The sequence below is a fragment of the Chinchilla lanigera genome, unplaced genomic scaffold (genome assembly GCF_000276665.1).
Source record: "Chinchilla lanigera isolate Chin_1 unplaced genomic scaffold, ChiLan1.0 scaffold00062, whole genome shotgun sequence".
Taxonomy (NCBI): domain Eukaryota; kingdom Metazoa; phylum Chordata; class Mammalia; order Rodentia; family Chinchillidae; genus Chinchilla; species Chinchilla lanigera.
In genome coordinates, this window is record NW_004955463.1 from 6,588,382 (window position 1) to 6,613,225 (window position 24,844).

At 42.0% G+C, this 24,844-nt stretch overlaps 2 protein-coding genes across 3 annotated transcripts in view; one reads left to right on the forward strand and one right to left on the reverse strand.

The window, feature by feature from the left end:
- Nucleotides 1–10,285: 10,285 nt before the first annotated feature.
- Mboat4 (membrane bound O-acyltransferase domain containing 4) lies at nucleotides 10,286–17,896 on the reverse strand. Its single transcript, XM_005398365.2, has 3 exons — nucleotides 17,681–17,896; nucleotides 13,896–14,120; nucleotides 10,286–11,676 (listed from the first exon to the last, which is right to left on the reverse strand). The coding sequence occupies exons 1-3, from the start codon at nucleotides 17,797–17,799 to the stop codon at nucleotides 10,716–10,718; spliced, it is 1,305 nt and encodes a 434-aa protein (XP_005398422.1). The 5' UTR covers nucleotides 17,800–17,896; the 3' UTR covers nucleotides 10,286–10,715.
- Nucleotides 17,897–23,742: 5,846 nt separating this feature from the next.
- Dctn6 (dynactin 6) overlaps nucleotides 23,743–24,844 on the forward strand; it is a gene marked incomplete in the record, with an annotated part of 33,839 nt that continues 32,737 nt past the window's right edge. Inside the window, 1 exon segment of one of the 2 annotated variants that reach the window (XM_013521561.1) lies at nucleotides 23,743–23,840. In XM_013521561.1, coding sequence (XP_013377015.1) covers nucleotides 23,818–23,840 — 23 coding nt within the window. 2 annotated transcript variants of the gene reach the window in all.

The window sequence follows — 24,844 nt, forward strand, 5'->3', positions numbered from 1 at the left end:
ACTATATTAACTTCTATATATATATATATATCTTTGTTTTGATACATCAATTTATTGCATAGCATCACATATATATATAGCTGTGACATAAAAATAAGTGAACTTGCCTAGATTTGGGAACCTTCCAAAAACAGGACAAATTTATTTTTGTCATGGTGTAAATCATCAAATTTCAAAACATACAAATCAGCTCCAAAAATCAGTATAGTATTCAAAGATAAGGGCATTAGTCTCATAAACATTTTTTAAAAGATGATTTTGAAACATGCTTCATATTAGAACTGATATTTGGTATTTATCATTTGTCAGTATAAGTGAACTAGTAATTACTTAAGTCCAATACTTAAAATATATTAATAACAAAACCCAGATACTGAGAAATGCCCAATTAAATAGAAACAAATTGGCCTTCACATCTGTTTCACCTTAGTTGTCTTATTGAGATGTTTTTGCTGAAACTCCATGTTTGGTTCAAGCTTTTTATCTAGAAAAATTCTGTTCCCGGTGGCAGTTGTATTCTTCATGACAACATTGAATGCAGTATTGGGAAATAGAAAAAAAACTGAAGCACCTGATCTCTGAAGTAGCAATTTAATGAGATGAGACAAAGACACAGAAATATATCAGAGGAATCCAGTTCCTATTCATGCCAAGGGGGAAGTGTAGAGGTTTTCAGAATAAAAGATTTAGAATGCAGAAGTGAGGGCCGGGTACTGACCTGTGCTGCTTTGGTCAGTGCTGTGCTGATACACAGCCATGGAGATTCCCCAGAATGGTATTCTGCTGTTACTCCACTCTTGTGCAGCTTTCTTGAGCTCAGAAGGCCACTGGCAGCAGCAGTGGTATAGGAATGTCTTAACTATAATAACCTGATTTCTGGATCACAGATGCTGTGGAGATAAGAGAAGGGATGAGGCTCAATCCCTGTTTTAAAGGAATAAGTAGATATTTTAGTGAGAAAATGATTCAGGAATGTCTACCAGATTTCTGACTGTATTTTAGGGGGGAAGTGTGAACAAGTAATAGGGAAAGTTAAAAAGGATAATGATTATTGACCACATGTCCATCATACCCATTTATTACCTAAAAAAGCTGTGGTTTGCCTCATTTCAGATCTTCATCAAAAAATACTGCTGATACTTGTCACACTTTAACCTTATAACTATTTTATGAATTCCTTGAAGGTTGGTATAGTAGCATCATGATAGCATAGTGGTTAGTTACAGTTGTGGGCTGTAGAATCAGACCACCTGGACTTTTAGCTGTTCCTAATACTGAGTATGTGACTGTTACGTTTTGAATGTGATGTTCCCCCAAAGGTCCATGTGTTAAAGACGTGGTCCCCAGCCCATGGAGCTGGTGGAAGATGCTGGAGTGTAGTGGGAGCAAGGTCACTGAGGAGTATGCCCTTGAAGGGATGTTGGAACACCATCACCTTGTTCTTCTTTTTGCTCTCCAGCCACCGTGAGTTGAACAGCTTTTCCTGCCACATGATTCCCTGTGTACAGGCCCACAGCAACAGGGCCAAGTGACCCTAGTCTGAAACCATGAGCCAAAATAAACCTTTTCTCCTTTTAAGGTGATTGTCTTAGGTATTTTGTTACAGGAATGGAAAGCTAGCTAACACACTGACCTTCGCCAGGTTATTTAATCTCTCTGTCCCATTTTCACACCTGTAAAATGAGAATAGAGTAACCTTAGTGCTACTTTATAAGGTGGTTGTGAGGTTTAAATGGAATATGCAGAGGGCTCACAAACATAGTGATAATTAAATATTAGCTGTGTAGGCTGGGGTATAACTCAGTAGACCATTTGCCCAGCATGTACAAGGCCCCGGATTCAATCCCAACACTGCCAAAGAAAAAAGCTTTTGCTGTTTCTTATCAATTCCCTGGCCTGCTAAGCAGTTTCCTCTTCTCAAGGATACAAATCTCTTAAAAAGTATGTGAAGTCTTTATAAAGTCTTACATCACTCTGAGTCATGTAGTAGCTCTTGGAAGTGGCATAACCAGCTTGTTCCCAGTCATATGTTGTGTACTTCAGTTTAATCCGGAAGGCTTCTTGATTATATAGTAAAACACTGCCAGGATGCTGTGACCAGTGCTTCCAATAAAGTACTTGCATCCACCCTGCCCCCAGTCCTGCACCAAGCCTTGCAAGTGATAGACTTCTTTTTTCAAGAAGAGGGAAATACATTGTCAAAGCTGAAACAAGAAAGGGAAGGACTGGTGGATCTGAAACTAAGTTCTTTTCAAAATAAAAACAAAAGAGACCAAATTGGAGAGAAGCTGCATCCAGAATGCTTATAGCAAGCATGGGAGAACAAAACCATAAAAGGCAGAAGCCGTGCTAAGGATGCCCATCATCACTGCAAGTGGTGGAATCCAAGAGCAGAAGGAATCTTACAGAGGCAGCGTACAGGAAGACTTTGGATGGTGTGAGAGCAGCAGAGCCAGCAGATTTATGCACCTCCACGTATGCCACTATACCCGTCTTACCATCTGCAGCTTGGGTTGAAGATAACAAACATCCTGCTGCAGCAAAGGTGGGACTGTCTCGTCCAGAAGACCAGCCACCAGGTGTCCTGCTCAGCAGCACGTTTTTACCCATAACACACAGAAACTGCTTCTCATTTAGTGGGGCTGCAGCTGCACATGCTGCAGCTGCACATGCAGTGGTAGCAGGTGGTCTGGGCTGGGGGTCTCGGTGAAAGATTAGCACCTAGGCAGAGTCACCAAACTGCAGGTGTGTGGAAGAGAAGAAAACACTCCGGGGATTTACAGCTTGGGGAACAATGAGCAGAAGCCCGTGTTTGCAGAGGACTGAGGAATTGGAGCCATGCACTGCCCCTGGAAGCCATACAAAATCAGCACATCATCCTCGCAACCACTTTAGTTTGGAAGGAAGATCTTTTTCGTAGTCAAAAACTCATCAAAGTTTGTCTTTATAACCACTAAACAAGCAAATCGTTACTTAATTTTTTTAAATTTACATGCTTTTAAACAGTTTTTTTATATTTCTAGCCATCAAGGTATTCATTTACCTATTAGAATATTCACTGGTGGAAAGGAGTAGGGGAGCCGGAGGATTAAATTGCAGTGCTGACTTGAGGACAAAGTTTGTCAAAATACCAGGGAACTTCTTGTTGGTGAACAGGAAAGCCACCTAGTTAAGATAGTACAATTATGCTGCCAATACCAGACGGCTCCCAAATGTCTGGGATACCAGCAACAAAGGTCTGTTTCTCACTGGATGTCCACCACAGACTGGCTGTGGCGCCACATCTGGGATATTGTCTCCAGAACCCGAGCGGTCAGGTACACAGCCAGTCTTTTGGCAGAGACTAGGGACTAACCATGAAACCCACTTGGTGGTCTTAGAGCTTCTGCCTTCCACTTCTATTCCCGTTTCCTTGGCCAGAGTAAGCCCTGTGGCGAAGACTGATCTCAGAATGGAGGAAGTAAAATCCAAAACCACCTACCTCTTTTTGGTTACTTTTCCCTTATTTCTCTTCTGTTCCTAAACTTCATGTTCCATGCTTGGCTGGCACTTTATATCTCAGATGCTGCAGCCATAGATTCCACCAACTGTGAAAAACAGTCTGTACTGAGCATGCATGAACTTTTTTGTCATTTCCTAATCTACAGTGTAATAACTATTTACATAGCATTTGCATTATAGTACGTGCATAGTATAAAATAATTTAGAGTGGACTTTTTTGTTTTGCTTTTGGTGGTACTGAGACTTGAGCCCAGAGCCTTGTGTGTGCTATTCACATACTACCACTGAGCTACACCCCCAGCTCAGTCACCTTTTTATTGACACAGAGTCTCCACGCAAAGTTCTGTTGAACTCACTCTATAGCCCAAGCTGACCTCAAACTCATGGTTATCTTCCTACCTCAGCCTCCTGAGTACTGGGATTATAGTCATGTGCCAGCACACCCAGCCTAAAATGACTTAAAAATATCCAGGAAGATGTGTGATGTATGTGTATTATGTGAAAATACATTATTTTCTCTAAGGGACTTGAGCATTTGCAGATTTGGGTACCCACTAGAGATCCCAGAACCAATACCTAATGTACACAAAGGAATAGTTGTGTTCCAGAACCATCATAGAGCTGCTTTCTCCTTTCTCCTCTCCTTCTACTTTTCTGCCTTCAACTTTCTACTCTGTTTCCACCTCTAAGAAAGGCTTAGTTTCTCTTGCTCCTAAATACAATTCTCCAGGGGCTGGGGATTTAGCTCAGCGGCAAAGCGCCTGCCTGGCAAGCGCAAGGTCGTGAGTTCGGTTCCCTGTACCGGAAAAAAAAACCAAAAACAAACAAACTAACTACCTAAATAAATAAATAAATACAATTCTCCAGGCAGAGTCAGGAGAGATTGGTAACAACTATTCCCCAATCCCTAGGCGACATGATTTGCTGTCCCATTCACTCCCCCGCCCCCAGCTGTAATTGTTCGCCATGTGGCCAATCTGTTTCATCCACACATACTCCCTTTTTCTCCTATCCGGATTACTTTGAAGGAAATCTTAAGACATAGCGTTTTATCTGTATGTATCTCTGAAATATGACCCTTTGTTTAACAAAATAATCACACTATGTTCATTATACCTGAAAAAATTTCCAAGAATGTTTTAATATCTAGGGTTTTAATTTCCCTATAAATTTCCTTTTACAGCTGGTTTATTTGGATCAGGATCTAAAGTCCACACATTTATATAACTATAGAAAAAGAAATTACAGAAATAAAATGTACTTAGGGTCAGCTTCATATTTAAGACATTGGAAGGAAATTCCCTTGCTTGTCTCTTCTATCCTGAACAACATGTTCCCTGAACTTCGCTTCATTACAATGAGTGGCCCTAGGAATCAACACAGTGTTCTTTCTACAGGGAAGCACAGCCTAAATTCTAAACAATTTAGAAGTAAAGTTGTGAAAAACATCCTTTTGGAAAGTTGAGGGTGCAAGAAAACACCACCCTATACCTCTTCACAACATTGTGTTCCTCCAAGGCTTTTGATTGAACTAACATATTTAGCTCGGCCTTGCGACTAAACCCTGGTTACACTAAGATTATATGGTCTGCACGGGTTCCCTGCAAGGCAAGCACACATCCATAATTACTTCAAGTGCAATTTAAAAGTGTTTCTGAAGAAATAGGTGCAAAAAGAAACAAATGAAGCAAACCAAGACACTCCCTCAGAAACAATCTGGCATCTCTAGCTACTGTTAAGAATTGGTTCTGGAAATGAGGACCAAAAGCACATGAATATTGTATGTGATTAGCTGCCAAATACAGGCCAACAAGTTAAAAGTAGGGAAGCAAGAAAAGTTAAGTGTTTTATTAGCACTATAGCAATAGTGTTTACTCTCAGTTTTTTAATGAGCCCCACAGATATCACTTTGTTCTTTCAAAGGTGAAGACAGTGGGAGAAACACTGAAAATGCTAGTTCTTCACAATGAACCTTGGGCATCCCGCAGATTTTCTTTCATTTCTCCCTGTAAAATTCATGCTGAGTGATCAGAGAGCCAAATTGGAGAAGGATGCTTTACTTTTCCTGCTTAATGTGTGGAAAACTTGTCAAAACACTTACTATTTCTCTCTCTCTCTCTCTCTCTCTCTCTCTCTCTCACACACACACACACACACACACACACACACACACATTTAGAACACAGTAGAAAACTTAGGCCCCAAGACAGCATTACTGGGGTCCCAGAGATGATTGGTGGTAGAATGGAATTGAATCAAACCACCTGATAGAGAGGGGCACCTTTGCCAATGTCAGAATCAGTTGGAAGAAAATGCTACAGGCAATGCTCACTTTACCGTTCCTTTTTTCTTAAATTTTAAAAATAAAAGGAGGAAAACAACAGACAGACAACATTTTACAAAATAGCAAAAGAACAGTACAGACAGTATGGAGTTACAAACAAAGTGGTAGGGAATTAACAATGTTTGTTGTATTACATATTGATATCTTCAAAGTGGTTTCTCATGAAAACAGATACAGACATGCAATGCTGATCGACCAAGTACTCATTGACAGTTTCTTTCAGCAAAGAAATACAAGACAGTAGAACAGCCATGTTAACTATCCTGCATATACATACATACAAAATTTCTCCTTTCCCTTCTCTTTTCCCACATCCCAGTTGCCCTTTACCTTTGAGTGCTTTCCTATCAATTCACAATGTCTATCATATCTCCTAGTTTAAATTAACTCTTTCAGGTTTTACACTAGTGAAACAATGCGGTGCTTGCACATGTATGTTTGATTTATTTCACTTATGAGTATGGTCTGTAGTTGTGACCATTTACCTATAAAAGCCTCGAGTTTATCTTTCTTTACAGCTGAGTGATATTCCATTATATAAAAGTAACACAACTTTCTTATCCAATCCTCGGTGGATGGACATTTGGGTTGCTTCCACATTTTAGCAATTACAAATTGTGCTGCTATGAACATAGGTGCACATATATCACTATGATATGATGTTTTGAAATGCTTTGAAAAGAGTGCTGTTGAATATTTGGGGAAAGTTTAGATGAAGTGTAGTCACTGCTCCTTCACCTCTTAGAGCAAAGCTGAGAGACTGTAGAGAATCCAGTTTCCTATATCATGGGTTTGTATTCTATAATACTGTAAAAAAGAAGCTGTTGGAAGTGACTTAAATGGATGACCTAACAATTGGCATTTTAATTAGGATGATGATTGTTTTCTCTGCCTCAGTCTGTTTCCTGTTGCTGTGACAAAATACCTGTGGCTAGGAAACTCATGAAGCAAAAGTTTATTTATTTATGGTTTTGGAGGTCCAAGAGCATGGCACTGGGGAAGGAGATTTCAAGCAGAGAAAGAAAATAGCAAGTCCAGTTCTTGGAGCAAAGAGCAAATTAGTGAGAGGTTAATAAGCCAGTGCAACTAACTAGTCAGTGGCAAGGGAATTTGGAAGAGTGGGCAGGGGCTTGGGAGAGACAGAATCAGTAATGGACGACAAGGAATCTGAAGTTGCCAATTGTTGCAGCTGGCTAAAACTGAAAGAGTTAAATCCTAGCAAAAGAAACAGGGGCTGGAAGAAGACACACTCATTTATTCTGCTGCCATCTTGGGTCCATGTTGTCTGCTATGCAGACAGATGGTTCCTGGCTCCACATCTCTGTCTCTGGCATTTTTCCTTAGATCAGTTCACTCAAATAACATTGTTCTTTATACTGTCCAGCTGAGCAACATATTCCCTACAGGATGCAAATTAAAAGGACACAAAGGGGACACCCCCATTCATCCATCAGAGGAATAGAAGTTACCTTTGATCATCAATAGGAAGATAAATCTGGAAGCCAGATTGCATTTTAAAAGGTTTTTTAACCAACCTCTTTTTAAAATTTTTAACATTTCCCTAGAAGCATTTCCCTAATCATTAAAAGTATTCAGTTAATTTTTTGAAGTGTAACTTTTATATCAAACTTCACACATTAATACACAACATGATTTTGTTTTTCAGTACTAAGAATGGAGCCTTCTTACTGAGTTGCATCTCCTTTTATTTTTTATTTTTGAGACAGTGCTTATTAAGTCACTAAGGTGCCCATGCTGGGTTCAAACTTCCATTCCTCCTGCCTCAACCTCTCTGAATGCTGGAATTAGAGGTGTGTACCATCAACAGCACACTGAAGGATTTTCATAAACTGAACACACCCATGTAGACAGCTTCTCAGAATGACCCCTATACAAGGCATTTGTTGTTTGTTTTTGTTTTTGTTTGTTTTGTTTTTGAGACAGTGCCTTGCTATGTAATTCAGGCTGACCTTGAAATCACAGTGTAGCCCAGGCTGGTCTTGAACTTGAAGAGATCCTCCTCCCCCAGCCTCCTGAGTTCAGAGATTAATTTTTAATAGCTCTGTGATAGTCAATCATAATTTGCTTCACCACCCCCCTAAATGTTGAATAAGGTTTTTTTCTATAATAATTAATGCTGCAACTTTAAGTCTCCTCCCACGTACCACCAGCATCACCCTAACTGTCTCGCTGGAATAGTCTAAGGATGGTCATTTCAGCAGCATGTTTGTAATGTTCTTAGAGGTTTGTTTTTTTGTTTTTTTTGTTTTTTTTTACATCATTTGATGATTCCCACCTCTGGGAAACCCTTTTTGTCCACCTTGTCTCCTCTGAGCTTTCGAGCTTGGTGATAGATGGTACCGCACCGTTCTGGTTAAGAACACCACTGACTCATGCCATCGCTGTCCCTCATGACCCTTGCTGCTGGTGGAGCAAGGCTCTGTGCGCAAAGATCAGGGTTGTCTGTCTGGATGTTGGTTATTCACTTTCTAGATGACCTGTGATCTGACTTAGTACTATCTTTGTCAGCTTTTAAGATTAAAAGATTATTTGCAAATTTACATTTTGAAAAGAGTGAAAAGCCTAGATTTGGAACACATAACAAGCTTAGATGCTTGTGTAGTACTGTGTGTGTGTGTGTGTGTGTGTGTGTGTGTGTTTATGCTAGAGAATGAACCCAGGGCCTCACGCTTTAGGCTATACCCTCCAACTCCCCGTATAATGCTTTTTGTGGTGGGACAGCTATCACCCTAGGTAGCCACATAGTTTAAGCAGTACACAGACTTTTTTTTTTCCATTTGAGCAAGTAAGAGTTTCTTTTTTTTTTTTATTTTAAAGAATAAAAGAAGGATAACATAATAATAGGGGGGACTTAGCAAATTACACACAAAATGGTAGGAAATTATCAATGGTTATCGTTTTACATATTATTATCTACAAAATAGTTTCTCAGGAAAACAAATAGACAAATAATAGTGAGTTACAGAAGAGGTAGGAGATTATCAAGAGTTGTTGTGCTATACTTTGGTATCTTCAAAGTGGCTTCTAAAGAATATAAATAGAGCTAAACATGAGTGACCTATTGAAAAATCATTAACTATTCTCAATGGTTGTTGTAGGAAACACATAATAATAAACATACATCCATTTATGAAATAGGATAGGAACATTACACACAACACAGTTATTGATAGATTAGTAGGAAAATATCAATGGCTGAGCAAGTAAGAGTTTCTTTTAGTAAATGCTAGAATAAAATATAATTAGTAGACCAAAGTCAATTGTATCAATCCCCATTGCTTAGAAGGAGGAAAATCTTAAAGAAATAAGTGGACTTACAGTTGATTTAAAGAAAAACAATAATTATATAATAGCACAGCTGCCCACAGATGAGGCAGTACTGTGAATTGTTAGTTAAAAGACATTGCTTCAGTATTTCATGGCATGCTGATATCTTTCTCTTTTGGGGAGTTGTTTTGCTTTTCCTGATTTATTTATTAGTTTTTGTGATGCCAGGGCTTTGAGCATACTAGGCAGACACTCTACCACAGAGATATGCCCCCAAGCAAGGAACAAAGAGAGTTTTTTAGGATATGCCAAAGAAAAGGAATGAAATCCACCTTCAGAGTTATGTTAGACAGCATTTACATCCTGCTATTTGTCTCTTTGTATGTTATATGTTGAGTCCATTTTGTACTTAACAATTGCTTAAGTAGTTACCAAGCCTTAGGTGCATTTCCACCTATCCTCTGGAATGATATCAACCTTCCTATCTTTAGACAAATTTTCAAATTTCTAAGTTTAGGCCAAAAGTTTCACACCTGTGGGTAGGGATGTAACGGACCAATGTGATGATATCATTGCTGTTTTGGTTTTGTGTGTGCTGTGGCTTAGATAGAGTTTTAATGTCCCCTGTGTGCCCATAGGTTGGAGGCCTGGTGGTGATACTGGGAGTAGGGAGTAGGGTGGTGATATTGGGAAGTTGGGAGGTAATGGAACCCTGAAGAGGTAAAGCCCAGTGGGAGGCCTTTAAGTCAATTCAGGGTGTACCCTCCAAAGAGATTAAGGCAGTTTTCAGGTAATCTCTTGGTAATTCTCCACAGTGCTCTTTACAAAAGCGGGGTCCTCTCCCCATCAACAGTCTAGCTTCCTTTTTGAGATGTGATCCATTATGCCCACAAGCCTTCCTTACTTGATGTGACATCATCCATCATTGGGCCCTTACCAGAGGGCAAACCAATGGGGCTATCCAGTCTTGAACTTCAAACCTCAAAAACTGATAGCTAACTAAACCTCCTTTTCTTCATAAGTTAGCCTGCCTCAGGTATTTCAAAATAGTGATGAAAAGCTGACTAATGCGTATTATTAAAGTTCACATTCCAGGATCAGGTTGGCCAACTAGACAATTTTTGGAGCTATATATATACATATATATATATATATATATATACACACACACACATACATACACACACACACACCATTTCCCATGTGGTGTTCAGTACCTTGTGTTGTTTTCTGTTTGGTTTTGCAGTGCTGGGGATGGAACCCAGGACCTTGTTCATGCTGGGCAAGTGCTCAAGTATGTTCCCAGCCCCCTTGTGTTTTTATATATTACTTCACTTAAACTTTGCTTCCACACCTAGAAAAATAAACTTGAAGGGGAGAAATCTTGTGTTTTTGTTTTGTATCCTCAGTAGCAGCAGAGTACCTTCTTACAGTTAGCTTTTTATGATAAGTCATTGGGTATATCCATCTAATATGCAAAACATTTTATTATGGAAAAGTTGAAACATACATAGCATTGTGCATTATCTCTCAATTCCTAAACTGTTTCATGAGTGGATAAGGTGAAAGACAAGGAAAGATGTCAGTTAACTTTGTGCTTTCTCTTCAGTAATAAAAAAAGTAAAATACAGTATACCATGGGAAAGGCACTATTATAGGAATTACACAGGGACCAAAGGGAAGAGAGGCTCCTGCCTTCCACAGCCAGCATTATGTAGGCAACAATCAGCTGGGTGTGGGCCCAGGTGAGAGTTCTGTAGAGCAGCTTCAGAGGCCAGGATCTGATAGACGAGTTGGCAAAGGCATGAATCAGATAGTCAGCTTCTACCATCACAGCCCAGCACAGGAAGCCAAACACTTGTCCTGGGTGGAGCCCATGCCACCAGGCCGAGAAGGCAAAGGTCTGCAACAGCGGCCAGACCCTGCTTTGCTGGAACACCAGCCGGCGCAGCCACCGGGCTGTGCTCTGGTTCCACTTTCTTGTGAACAGGGATAGCCTGTGGGAAGTTTCCAGTGTCCAGATGTCTGCATCAGGGATATATCCCTCGTCACCAGTGCTTCGGTCAAACGCAGGCCCAAAGCCAGCTGCATGGAGGAGCCAATCATCCAGGATCCACTGGGAGTAGTAGGTGAGTTTGAAGAGCCCGGCCGTGGACCACAGGACATAAATACATTCGAACTGCTGGCAGTCAGTCAGTCCTGCTCCTGCACTCACCACGCCTCTCAGGGCCACCTTTAGGCACTCTAATCCAAGAATCTTCAGGACCCTGTGGGTCAGAGCCCAGAAAGTGTAGCCACACAAAGAGCTGGATGCTTGAATGTGAGCCTGAAATCTCTGGAAGGAGCACAGAGGACCTCCCAGCAGAGCAGGAAAAAAGAGGAAGTAGCTGAAATAGGGCAGAGCCTTACACAGATGCTCAGACAAAGAGCTCCTGCTCCTGATGTCTCCTGTTGCTGTTTCCACTTTTCCCTCACAAATGTCCAGAGAGAGGGATGTGACCCTCTGAGTCAAGAGCATGAGGGAAGAAAGAGTGATGCAGAACCTGAAAGAAATTTTTTTCTTATTATGAAAGCATTCTGTATTTATTATCTCTCCCATTCCAGTCTGCCATACATGACCTCACAGCAAATCATGTCCCACAAAGACTCTTGAATTAATTCAGATCCACTCATCCACTCTTTCAGACAGGATTCAAGGGTAAATGAAGCCAGATGCGGTATACACATCTGTAATCCCAGCACTCTGGAAGCCTGAGACAAGAAGATTGCAAATTCAAGCCCAGCCTGGGCAATTTAGTGATTTGGCAAGAGCCTGTCTCAAAATAACAACAACAACAATAATAATAATAATAATAACAATAATGGGTCAGGGCTCAATGAGAAGGTCTTGGTTTTGATCCCCACTACCACAAAAAAGATAAATGGTAAAATGTATATCATTAATCAGTGATACAAATAAAAGAAAGAGGAATATTATAGGAAAATATTTATTATAATATTTTAAGAATAGATTATAAAGACTATGATTAGAGGCCTGAGGGAAATTTGCCACAGAAACAAAACAATAACTCAATGCTCAAGTGACTACAGGAAGTTGAAGATTTTTCACTAGAAACCAGACTCTGACGGCGAGACTCTGCATGATCTGTGACGTGTGCTCAGCTGAGTCAACAGCAGTTTGAGTTCCTCATCAATCACCTGAACTCTTACTGCCTTACCACCGAAGGTCCTGCTGATGGATGACTGTGGAGAACAGTTAGCGGAAGCTACAGGGACACATTCTCCAGTGTGTCAGGCATGCTGTCCTGGGGAGAGAAAACAGTACTTCCAACCACGGTTGTTTGTGCCTGAAGACTGAAGGAAACCTGACTCCCTCACTTGATTTATCCTAACTGAAATCAGGGTGGCCTCCAAGTGCCACCAACCCCTGTTAATTTACCTTTTGCTGTGTCTCCCCTGAAGTTCATGTGCTGAAGTCCTAACTCCTAGTACCTCAAAGTGTGGCTGGATTTGGAGAGAGGGCCTTTAAAAAGGTGATTAAAATGAGGTCGGAGAGGTGGCCTTAATTCAATACAACTGGTGTCCTTCAGAGATTAGGACATAGATATATGCAGAAGGAAGTCATGGAGAAGGCACCATCTACCAGCCACGGCCAGAAGCCTCAGAAGAAATCAGCCCTGCCAGCACCCTTCCTTTGGCCTTCTAGCCTCCTGAACTGTGAAGAAATCAAATTTTGTCATTTAAGCTACCCAGGCCATGGAGGTTTGTTGCAGTAACTCCAGTAAACTAACAGGTACATTCTCACTTCAGGTCTGGATCAGCTTTCCGCCCCATCCAGCCAGATCCTGCTCAACTTGCTCTACCAGCCTTTATCTGGTTTCACCACATCCCATTCAGTACTTCCTATGTCCTGCCCACCTGCTGCCTCACCTTTCTTGCCTTTCCCTCAGAGAAACAAGCCTAAGACTTTGGTAACAACAACAGGATTCTGGGTGTGGTAGGGATGGAAAGGAAAAGAGAGGAGACCAATGGCAGGTTAGAATCCAGGGCACCACCTAGTTTGGCATCAGGTTCTCGTCTGAGTGATACAGACCATGTACCTAATAACCAGAGAGAACCAGGAACATGAGACCCTGAGAGCACAAAGATACTTATTGCCCTAATAATGACCATCTCACTAACACAGGAAAACAATTCTCTAGAGTGTCATTAGCTCTTGTTTGTTGATTTTTCTGGGTGGGTGACTGTCCCTCTTGGGGCAATGAAATGACTGAATGAAGATAAAAGGTATATGGCAGCTGCCACCACAGGAAGGTAGCACAGTCGACCTTGGATTTATACAGTGTTTGTTGGCTGGATATCTAAACTGCCTGTGCTGAGGGCAACACATGACCTAAGCAGGACTTTTCTGTGGGCTTTGGACTCTTACTACCTATTCCTTCTTTTCTTTCTTAATTATTTTTTATTTTTTTGAGATGAAGTCTCACCACATTGCCCAGGATGGCCTTGATCCTCCTGCATCAGCCTCCTGAGTAGCAGGGACTACATGCACACACTCCCATGCCTAACTGCAAGCCAAGTATTGCTATCTCATTTTTTTTCTAAAAAAATACCAGATCAAGTATGAAAAATAATAACCTGCTCAAGACCACATTCTTCAAATGTGGAAAAATTAGGATTCAAATCCAGCACTCAGATTCTTTCCCACTATACCAGCAAACCCTGGGCACCTGAGAACAGCCAAAGGATCAGGGTGATTTACCTCAGGGAAGGAGGCTCTTGCAAATAGTACTCAGTATAGTGCAGACCCAGGTGACACAGGGTCTGCCAGCTCATCTGAAAGAAGAAAGTCCACCTGTGGACATCCTGTGGGCCAAGCGAGGAGACCAGAACCACGGCGCAGACCGCAGGGATGAAGATAAGCACAGCATAGACACCCATGGCAGCCAAGGCCAGCACGCCTCCTCCAGCCAGGAGGAAAAGGTACCTGGAAGAAAACAGACCTGATGACTCTTGGAATAGCATGATAAACCAACCACCTCAGAACTCAGTCCAGGAAAACTAACTGAAGTAGGGCCCACATAACATGCAGAGGAGCCATGTTGTTATGATACCAAAGCCTCTCTTTTGTTCTTCTGAAGAAGAGAAACCCTGAGAATGAGGATCATTCTGTAAACTATCACCTCAGACAACAAATCCTGCCTTGTGGGAAACTCTCTTGTGGGTACCTGACCTTCAGTTAGCTCCCACCAAATGTGTCCACCACTGCACTTAGCAGTCCTGGAGCATTCATTGGCAGGGACGTCATTAAAATCTCCTGCGTGTTGTCTGACTGAGAAGGTATGTGAATCTAGTGTAAAGGACCTAGAGGAGCTCTCTAACTTCCTCTTCTCAACATAAGTCCTTTCTACAGGGTTTACCCTATCTTGAAGCACTTCAAAGAACCCAAGACAGAAAGGAGACTTAACACCACCCTTGAATAAGTCTTTGAAAACAACAAAAAAACTATGTCTACTTTTCACTCTCACTGCTGCATTTTAGAGCTTATGAGTTCATGTACTATATATGCATTATATGTATGTATTTTTATATGTTTGGGGTTTTTTTTGATTTTTTGGGTTTTTTTTTTTTTTTTTTTTTTTGCAGGGGTAGGGATGGAACCCAGGGCTTTGGATGTGCTAAGCAAGCATTCTGCCACTGAGTCACACCCCTGCCTGTGAATTTGATTTCATTTTTTAGTTTTATTCATCCTCTTGTGAAAAATCTACACAGTCACTGCAGATCTAATGACTGAAGAACCTTTATTCCTTTTTTGCAGCACCAACGTTGGTCTTCTCAGTCCTCCTGTCTCTTCTTGATCCTATTCTCACTCCTTCTGCCATTTCCTTGAGGTCTTTCTTCTCACAGCCACCACGTCTTGCAAGTCTAGGCTTGGGTTCATTTTGCTTAGTGTAACCCAAGGAATCCTAAATCACACCAATCATCTTATCACCACCAAAACAGTGTCTGAATCCAAATACAAAAATAACATCTAGTGCGGTTTTCTACATTTTGACTAGTTTTCTCTAAATATCTCTCTTTCTATGATTGCTTTCCTAAGGTAGAGGATATCAATGACCATTCATTTCCACTGTAGTTGTCAGGTGGTCATGAACTTCCTGGTCAGAATAGTTACTGTGTCATCTACAATAATGGCTGATCCTCAGGCAACCAGGGAAGAAAGGCACTGTTGTTTTTTCAATGACATAAACATCAAAAAAGTGGTTTGCGGAGCATGCCTTCCTCAGAAACCAAATAGAGGAGGAACTGCAGAGGCTGGTAGGGTGGGGAGTGTGTGTCACATTGATTCTTTCTGTAGGTTTATTTAAAAATATGGATTCCAAATTAATAAATCTGAATAAAGGAGACAGAAAAAGTATGATAGGAACTTGTCAGAGACCAAAAGGGTGAGTCAAAGAAGCCTCCTTTTTTTCTACCAACTCAGAACCAGAAAACTCTGCCCCAAGTGTACATTATGGCTCTGGAAATGGTGCTGGGCACACGCTGGCACGAATTACTTTCTTGGGGAGACTGGTTGATACCTCGTGTATAAAAACGCTGGACCATTCCTGGCCTCTTCTTTATCCTCAGCTTGAGGTGACTCTTTCCCCAGCTTTGTTGTTGTTGTTGTTGTTTGGGTTTTTTTTGGTACACGTAATTGAATTCAGTACCTTGCCCTTGCCAGGCAAGCGCTGTGCCACTGAGCTATATCCCCACCCCCCGTGCAACACCACTTTACTTGCCAGGGGAAGATAAAGGAAACAGTTACTCCTTACACAGCAAAAGTAGAAGCCAGACAGGTCCCTCTCACCCAGAGGCAACTCCCCTGGGAGATTTATAAACATTGAGGTGTCTACACATAGGTACAGTGGAGGATGTATAATTCATTGAGGATTTTCAATTTTATTTCATTTCAGATATTATGCCAATAATCCCTTATGAGGAATATCTTTAACGCTTAAAGTAATCCAGTGAGACAGGTATTATTATTTCCATTTTACAGATAAGGGAAGGGCATCTCAGAGAGGGAGGGAGTTAGAACTCCAAAGTGAGCTATCTGAAACCTGTAGTAAATCCATGGGATTTAACTCTTATTTTTTTTTTTATTTATTAATCTGTGATTCTTTCTCAACAATAAACTTCTTTATAACTGTTCCCCTATCCCCACCTCCCAGAAATGAAAGTAAGGGCCATCAGCCAGTGGTGAACATGCAAACTATACAAACTCAGCAATCATGACAGTAGATAAAGCTGGATTCTAAGAAACCTCCATATATAAAAATTACAGTTCCTCAAATAGCAAGTTATATATATTTTTTTGTCTTTTTTGAGGCAGGGTCTCAGTATTCAGTTCAGGCTGGCCTTGAGCTCACTTTGTAGCCCAGGCTGGTCTCGAACTCGCAATGATCCTGCTGCCTCAGCCTCCTGAATGCTGGGATTACAGGCGTGTGCCACCCTGCCCGGCTAGCAAGTTATTAGGAAGTGGCCTGTGGACAGATGGATTTTCACTTTACAAAAGCATATTCCACTAAAACTTTAAAAATAGGAACTATTTCTAATGTAAGGAGTTTGTTGGACATAAAGAATCTCACAATCAAGTGAACAAATCTCTAGAGACATCCCAAATTGAACCCCAAATTGAGAGATAGCAAATCTATCAGGATTTGTTTTGACTTATTTCTCCAAAAATTCATACAAAGGAGCTGGCTGTGGTGGTGCATGCCTGTAAGCCCAGCACTGTGGCAGGCTGATTCAGAAGGACCCTAAGTGTGAGCCCAGCCTGGGCAACTTAGCAAGTTAGCAAGACCTTCTCAAAATTTAAAAAAAAAAAAATTCTGGAGATGCCGCTCAGTGCAAGTTCAAGAGATCAGTACTGCAAAGAAGAGGATTGCTGGAGATAGAGCTCCATGCAAAGACCCTTAATTCAATCCATTAGTACTGCCAAAAGAAAAAAAAATTGAAAGAGAAGAGAATAAAAAGACAGACTAGAGAGAGACAGAGACAGAGAGACAGAAACAAAGAAAAAGAGAGGGAGGGAAAGATGGAGAAGAGAGAAAGAAATCATGCAAAAGCATTTTAAATTAAAGATTACAATTTGTTATAAATGTAACATATAGGTGTTACTCTACATAAAATTTAATCTTATTGAAAGTGATTAAAACCCATAAAATCAAGTCTGCTTAAGAATATCTGGGATCTATATTTGGCACAGATTTGGGGAACTTCCTGTGCCATCTGAACTACTATTTCTCCCAAGAATTTATTTTCATCCATTTCACATTTAATGTGAGCTGATCACACTTTGAGTCAATGCAGACATGACGTCAATTTCCAGGTCAGTGTTACCCTAAATCCATGCTCATTATAAAACAACCAGTAATCAGTGCCAGGGATGACAAGCTAAAAACAAGCATAACTAGTGTGTAATCACGCATGCAGGCCCCTCTGTTCTTTCTGCTCTATTATTGTGATCCAAGAAGTAAGAGCAAAATGATCCATCCAGCCTACCTGGCCTGAGTAGAAAATGAATCCCAGAGGCAGAGATAATTAAACAGAAGTGCAAAAGGAAAAGCAGCCCCTTGATAAAACGATACAGGGTGGAGGAAGAACAGCTTGATCCAATCCATTATGAAGTGAGACAAGGACGCTATCGCTCTGGTACCTTCCGACAAGAAAAACTGCAGCCAGGTTCTCACTGGTCTTTTTATATGAGATCTGGGGGAACAAATCCAAACAACAGCACCAGAGATAAGCAGGATATAAGCTGGCTTTCATATAAAGGGAACTGCACTATGGAAACCAAAACGCATTTCAGTGTTCTATTACTTCATCATGTGTACCAAGAACAGTGCTTTCACAGGTTCAGGCTCATAGTTTATGTAGCACATTGTTTGCTTTTCTGGTCATCACACTGTCATATTTTCTTCACTAAGTTAATGAAAAATTTCATTTTCCAGTTGTGGAAAGACAACTTGCTGGGTTAGGGAAGGGCTTAAAAGAACATGAATAAAAAGAAGGAAGGCAGGTTATTAAGGCAAAAAAAAAAAAAAAAAAAAAACCACATTTCCTTTTCTAACTGCCACTCTCTTCTTTATATTATTTTGAATATATTATTATGTGTTATATAATATTCCTATTTCTCAGTTTATTGCCCACTTTTACAGGTAAAATGTGAGCTCTAAGAAGGAGGTACTTGGCTTTATTTCTACACCCCCAGCACTCAAAATAGTGCTGCACAAATACTTTGTAAATATTTGTTAAAGTTAAAACTATTTTGGAAAAGGAGACATTTAAAAAGAATCTTTACTTTGAGCTCTGGGCCAATAATATCGAAGTGACTTCCTAGAGGCAAGACAAGGATGAGAGGGAATCCAGGGAAAAAGTCGTGCCCTTATTGGCCTCAAATTTCCCTCTTCTTGTTAAGTTTGGGGTGGGACCAGCAGCAGCATTCACTAGCCAACTGGGACATCTACTTACTGGTGATGGAATTGGCTGCTTGAATGGTGAGAGTGCGGGACCTGACCCCACCGTAGCTCAGCCCCTTGGGTCATTGCAGTGATGGCCTCAGCCTGTACCTTTCCTCACAGGGGTTTGCTTCTTGCCCAGTTGGGAGGAGTCCTGGGACTCCTGGTGGGAAGCTGCCTGTCTGACTGTGTAGATCCATGATTCTCAAACATGGGTGGAGGCTGTGGGGGCCATCTCTGCTATTTGGAAATACGTGCCCTTAATGTTTTTCTGACAGCCTAGTAATGGCAGACCCTGCACAAAGTAGATATCAGAGTTAATACTGTGAGGAGACAAAATAATAAGGATAGTTTTACCAAAGATAATGAATTACCAAATACTTTTGCATTTTAGCATTGATTTGAGTACATCCTTAGAAAACTGAATGTAACAAAAACCCAGGGCATTTTAGGAAATTGTATGCCCTCTAGCAAGTTTGTGTGAATTTTTATACAGGCACTGTCTTATGAGTTATATAAAATGTTATAAAAATAAAAAACAAAGAATGAGAAGCCATCTCTTGGTGAATGGATCTACCTGCTGAGCCCAGAGCAACGCACATTACAGGTCTGTCTCAGACTAGCTGTTTTCTAAAATTTCCCAAACTACTTGCAAGAACAAGCAACCTAAATACAAGACAGGAAATTACAAACTATAACCTAAGGGAGCAAGGACCACATCTTAGAGAGAGCCAGCTCTGAACAGAGGAGAAAACACAAAACCTCTTAATGACTGGAAAACTTCGAGCAAGTCATTTCTCCAGCCCAACACTTAAAATTAGACCTAATTATGCTTGCCTCAATGAATGTTTGTGAAAAATTGATAGAGTATGGAAAAGTATGGATATAAAGCAGATTAGATGAGTGTAGTCTGTGGTGGATTGACAACTGGTCAACTTGTAAAACCTAGTTGAACTGAATCAGTGGAGTTCTGGGTGTGGAGGGCCCATCTGGGGATTGTTGCCAACAACATAAAAAGGAGAACTGGAGAGGAAGAGGTGGTGCTGTTGGTTCTCTTGGAGGAGGTTGTTATGCTGGCTTTCCTGATATGAACTCAGCTGTTCTCATCATCAGAGAAGCTCGGGACTTTGTTGTTGCTGAGGATGGCTGTTTTAGGGGGAGCTTTGGCCCTTACTTTGAATGTCACTTCCTGGTTTAAGTGCAGATCCCTTAGCCTACTAGCACAGATCCTTCACCCCACTGGCACAGACTTTCTAGCTTCCACCACTGACCTTTGGGCCTTCCCAGTGCAGATCCATGAAACAGAATTGCATGAGATATTGTTGTGGGCTCTAGGCCTCTAGTTGGACTCATGGAAGCACTGTCATGGGATCTAGGTCTTCAGTTGGACTCGTGCAAGACATTGCCATGGGATCCAGGCCCTCAGGGGAATTCTTTGGGTCTTTAGTGTGTGAAGAGATCTCTTGAACTCTTTTGCATTTGACTCTTTGGTTGACTACTATAAAATAATGCTATAAATGATGTGTCCTGTATTAAATTGTTTCCCTTGCAAACCCTGCCTATAACATAGTCAAAGGTAAAAAAAAATTGAATAATAAAACTCATGAGCATTAGTGGGCTACTGTTTGCTGTGGTTTGGATGGATGTCTCCTCATATATTGAGGGCTTGGTCTCTAGCCTGTGGCACCTTTGGGAGGTGGTGGAACTTTAGGAGGTGGTGCCTAGTGGAAGAAAGTTTTTATTCACTACTCTCAGGGGTTTATTTATTTATTTATTTTTTCTTTTTGAGACAGGGTCTCACTATGCAGTTTAGGTTGGCCTTGAGCTCACTTTGTGGCCCAGGCTAGTCTCAAACTCACAATGATCTTCCTGCCTCAACCTCCCAAGTGCTGGGATTACCATGCACCACCATACCTGGCACTCAAGGGTTTATTATAACTCTGGCCCAAGCAGCTTTCTCCACCACATGGTCTCTACCACAATGTATTGCCTTGCCACAGGCCCACAGGCAACAGGGCTAAGTGATCATAAATTGAAACCTCTGAAACTGAGCCACAGTGAACTTGTCTTAGTTACTTTTCTTTTGTTGCTGAGACAAAATACCTGACACTCAAAATTAAGGAAGGAAAGCTTTATTTAGCTTTCAATTTGTGGAGGTTCCAGTCCACAATCAGCTCACTCCAAGGCAGAGAGTCATGGTGAGGGAACAGTTCAAGGCAGCAGAAGACAGCAAAAGCAAGAGCAAAAGGGGGAGAACAAGCCTCTTTTCCTCCCTTATATTGTTTGCAGGCTACCTGCCCTCAGTGGGTGTAGCACTCACACCATCTCCCCACCCTCCTCTTGCATAGGCTCAGGATGTTTACAAAGTGAGTCACTTAAACTTCTGAACTTCTCAAGTTGACACAATGTATCAACCATTACAAAACTTTCCCCTTTTGATTTTTTCAGGCATTCTGCAACAGTGATGGAAAACCAACTGATAGAGGTGATTACACCATGAAGCCTCTGCCCTCACACAAGATTAGTGTCCTTGTAAAGGAGCTGTTCACCAATGTCAACACGCAGCAAGAATAATCTATGAGGATGGACCCCCCATCAGACAAAAGGTGCCTATCTTGTACTTCCTAGACTCTTGAACTGTGAGCAGTAGATTTCTATTGTTTATAAATTTTGAGTATGATGGGTCTATTTTTGTGTCAACTTAGTTAGACTACAGTCCCCAGTCATCCAATAAAACATTAATGTAACTGTTCCAAAAAAGTGTTTTGTAGATATCATGAATGTCCATAACTGGTTAACTTTTTAAATTAATTAACTTTATTGATACATTTTAAATACACATAATGATCACATTCATCATAGAGAATTTGTACCTGTACATGATATACTTTGATTCCTTTTTTCCTTTCCCCTCCCGCCTCAGCCTCCTGGGTGCTGGGATTAGAGGCGTGCGCCACCACACCTAGCTTTCCCTCCTTATTTACAAAACCTTTGTTCTCATTTTTTCTTTTCCCTTCTTTCCTTTTTTCCCTACCCCCTCTCTGGTTCCCTCCCATTTGAACATTTTCTTCCTGTTTCACAATATCTATTAATCATTTTGGTCCTTATTTATATTTTTGGTGCCTCACAATAGAGGAACAATGCAGTAATTACACACGTGTCCAATTTATTTCACTTAAGAATATGGTCTCAAGACGCATCCATTTACCTAGAAATGTCTCAAATTGAGACATTTATTTATTTATTTATTTGTTTATTGAGTAGTACCACTGCATTGTATATAAAAAAAAAATGTCTTCTTTATCCATTCACCAGTTGATGGGCATTTGAGGTGTTTCCAAGATTTAGTTATTACAAACTGTGCTGCTATAAACATGGGTATTCATATATCATTGTGGATGATGCTTTTAATTCTTTCAGGAAAGTACCAACAAGGGGAATATCTGGGTCAAATGGATCCTCTAGTTTTAGTTTTCTGAGGAATCTCCACACAGATTTCCACAGCAGTTGCACCAGTCTACATTCTCAACAACAGTGGAGAAGGGTTCCTTTTTCCCCACAGTCCCAACAGCATTTGTTATTGGTTGATTTCTTCATGACAGCCATTCTTTTGGGGGTGAGATGGAATCTCAGTGTTGTTTTAATTTGCACTTCTTCAATGACCAATGATGTTGAACATTTTTTCATATATTTCTTTCTACTTCATCTGAGAAGTGTCTATTCATTTCAGATGCCCATTTTTGATTGGATCTTTTAATTTGGAAGGGTCTGATTTTTTTTAGTTCTTTTATACTCTAGATAGTAGTCCTTTTTTTGTAGAATAGTTGGAAAAATTTTTCTCACTCTGTGGGTTGTCTCTTCACACTGTTGATGGTTTCTCTTGGCATGCAAAAGCTTTTTAATAAGATGAGATCCAAGTTGTTGATTCTTTGTGATACATAAGTGGTCTTTAAGGAAGAGAAATTATCCTTGATGATTTGAGTGGGCCTGACTCCATCTGGTGAAGGGACTTAAGAGCAGACTTGAGGCTTCCCTCAAAAAGAATATGCAGCCTCTGCCTGAATATTCCAGCTTGTTCTACAGATTTTGGACTTGCCTAACCAGACCCACACAATCACATAAGCTAGTTCCTTTCAATAAGCCTTTTGCACACACTCCCTCTCTCTGTCTATTTATCTCTTTCTGAGACAGGGTCTTGGTGTGAAGTTCAGGCTGGCCTTGAACTCACTATGTAGCCTAGGTTGGCCTTGAACTCAAAGTAATCCTCCTGCCTCAGCCTCCTGAGGGCTGGAGTTACACATCTGTGCCACCATGATGCTTGGCTACACATCTCTTCTCATTTTTTCTCTGGTTGAACCCTGAGAATGTGACATCTGAAATAAAGAGTCAGAAAGTGTTAGGAGATGAGTGGAATCAATAGGGCTTGATTAGGGGTTGGAGCAACCTTGGCTCCCTGGAGAAAGAAGGTGCAATTGAGCTTAGAAAAGGAAGAGGAGCATGAAATATAAAAAGGAAGGAACAGGTTGGAGGAAGGTTGAGGTTATCCGTGGACAACTCCCGTTCTGTTCTGGCCATTTTAGGCTTGATAAGACTTTAAAGAATCCAAATGGGGATGCCAAATAGTCGATGGAACACGAGATGTGGAGCTCTAAGAGGAATAGCAGTGATACAATTTGAGAAGATCGGCAGGGAGGGGACAGCATTTAACCTATGGGAAGAGTGAGCCTGCTCGGAAGGAGGGAGGCCAGGGCCTGGTAGGAGGAACCATCCCACCTAGAGGAAGGCAGAAAAGCTACACCCAATGGGAGGACAGAAGTGGGATGTGATCTCGAGTCCCGAGCGGTAGGAAGCAAAATGAAGTCATAGCGATGCGCACTGGACTGGCATAAACGTCTGTTGTAAACTCGAGTCTATCAGCCCTTGGCCAGCGCTAAAACCCGGTAGCCACCCAAGGTCTCCAGTAGCCAGGGGCAAAGATGCCTCGGCTCCGCCCCCGGCCCCACCCTCCGCCCCCGCGGCCCCGCCCCCTGCCCAGCAGCCCCACCCCATTCTGCCCCGCGGCCCTGCCCCGCGGCCCCGCCCCCTCCAACCCCGCCAGGCTCTGCAGTCGCGCGTAGAGATCATCGCTCCATCCAGGCAGAGGTGTCGATCTCCGCTCCAATTGGAGCTCAGGGCGGTACCATGGCGGAGAAGACTCAAAAGAGGTGGGTGTGCTGCTGGAGAAAAGCCTTTGTCACTGTCCGCAGGGGTGGAATTTGTTGTGGTTGCCAGTGGTAGGGACTGAGGTGGAGTCTCATCCCAGGTCCTAAGACTGACGGTACCTAAAGCGCAAGCTTGGTGTTGGCTACGGCGATGAGCGGGGGTTCGGGAAGACAGAGGGAGGCGGAATCGATGCGGGGAAGGTTTTGTTCTTCCCTCCCGCCGCCCTCGCCTCCGCAGCACGCCTGCGCAGAGAGGGTCTCCCGGGCGCTGCGGGGGCCGCGGGCGCGGCGGTGGGCAGTGTTGGGCCGCGCCGCGGTCGGCCTGCTCTGGGCCCCTCGGCTGTTGCCGGACGCCCGGGGCTGGTGCTGGCCTCGCCCTGGGTCCCTCCCAGTCCCCGGCGGGCCGGGGTGGGGTGTACACTGGCTCGCAGTCCACTGTCACAAAGGGGGCCTGGCCTGGCTCTGGGACCTGTCCTGCCCGCTGCGGAGGAGCGCCTGGTGAACGCGGGACCTGGGCACTGTGGCTGCCTCTCCCGCAGTGTTCCTCGCTGGAGGCCGGGGGTGGAAGGAAGGGCCAGACGCAGAACCATTGCCAGAAGCGGCGGTGTCCAGCACCCTCTGCTGACTGGCAAAACAGACCTTGTGTCTGGTACCGTAGATTAAAATTCGAGTTTTTATTTTGTTGTTAAGCAGATAATCTGTAATATATTTATTTATTGATAGTGGGAGATTGAACCTAGAACCTACCCACGGAGCTCCCCCCTTTTGAGACAGGGTCTTGCTAGTCACTAAGTTGTCCAGGCTGGGTTTGGACCTCCTGCCTGAGACTCCCAAAGTGCTTGTTGTAATCCTTTTTTCATAATATAAAGAAGAATAGATCTAACAAATATGTGCATGATATAGTAGCCTAAAGATGAAGGTAGTGTTACCAGGTTTGGGATGCTAGAGACTCCTTCTAGAGGTGGCTTGTAGATTCTTTCTGTCCTGAGCAAAGATTTGACCAAGAC

What these genes read in the sequence shown, in the direction of transcription:
- Mboat4 (XM_005398365.2), bottom strand. Translation starts at nt 17,799, where the DNA reads ATGGATTGGATCAAGCTGTTCTTCCTCCACCCTGTATCGTTTTATCAA. An exon ending in TCATTTTCTACTCAGGCCAG is followed by an intron (nt 14,121 to 17,680) that starts GTAGGCTGGATG and finishes GTTTTCTTCCAG; the next exon opens with GTACCTTTTCCTCCTGGCTG. An exon ending in CAAGAGCCTCCTTCCCTGAG is followed by an intron (nt 11,677 to 13,895) that starts GTAAATCACCCT and finishes AATTTCTTTCAG; the next exon opens with GTTCTGCATCACTCTTTCTT.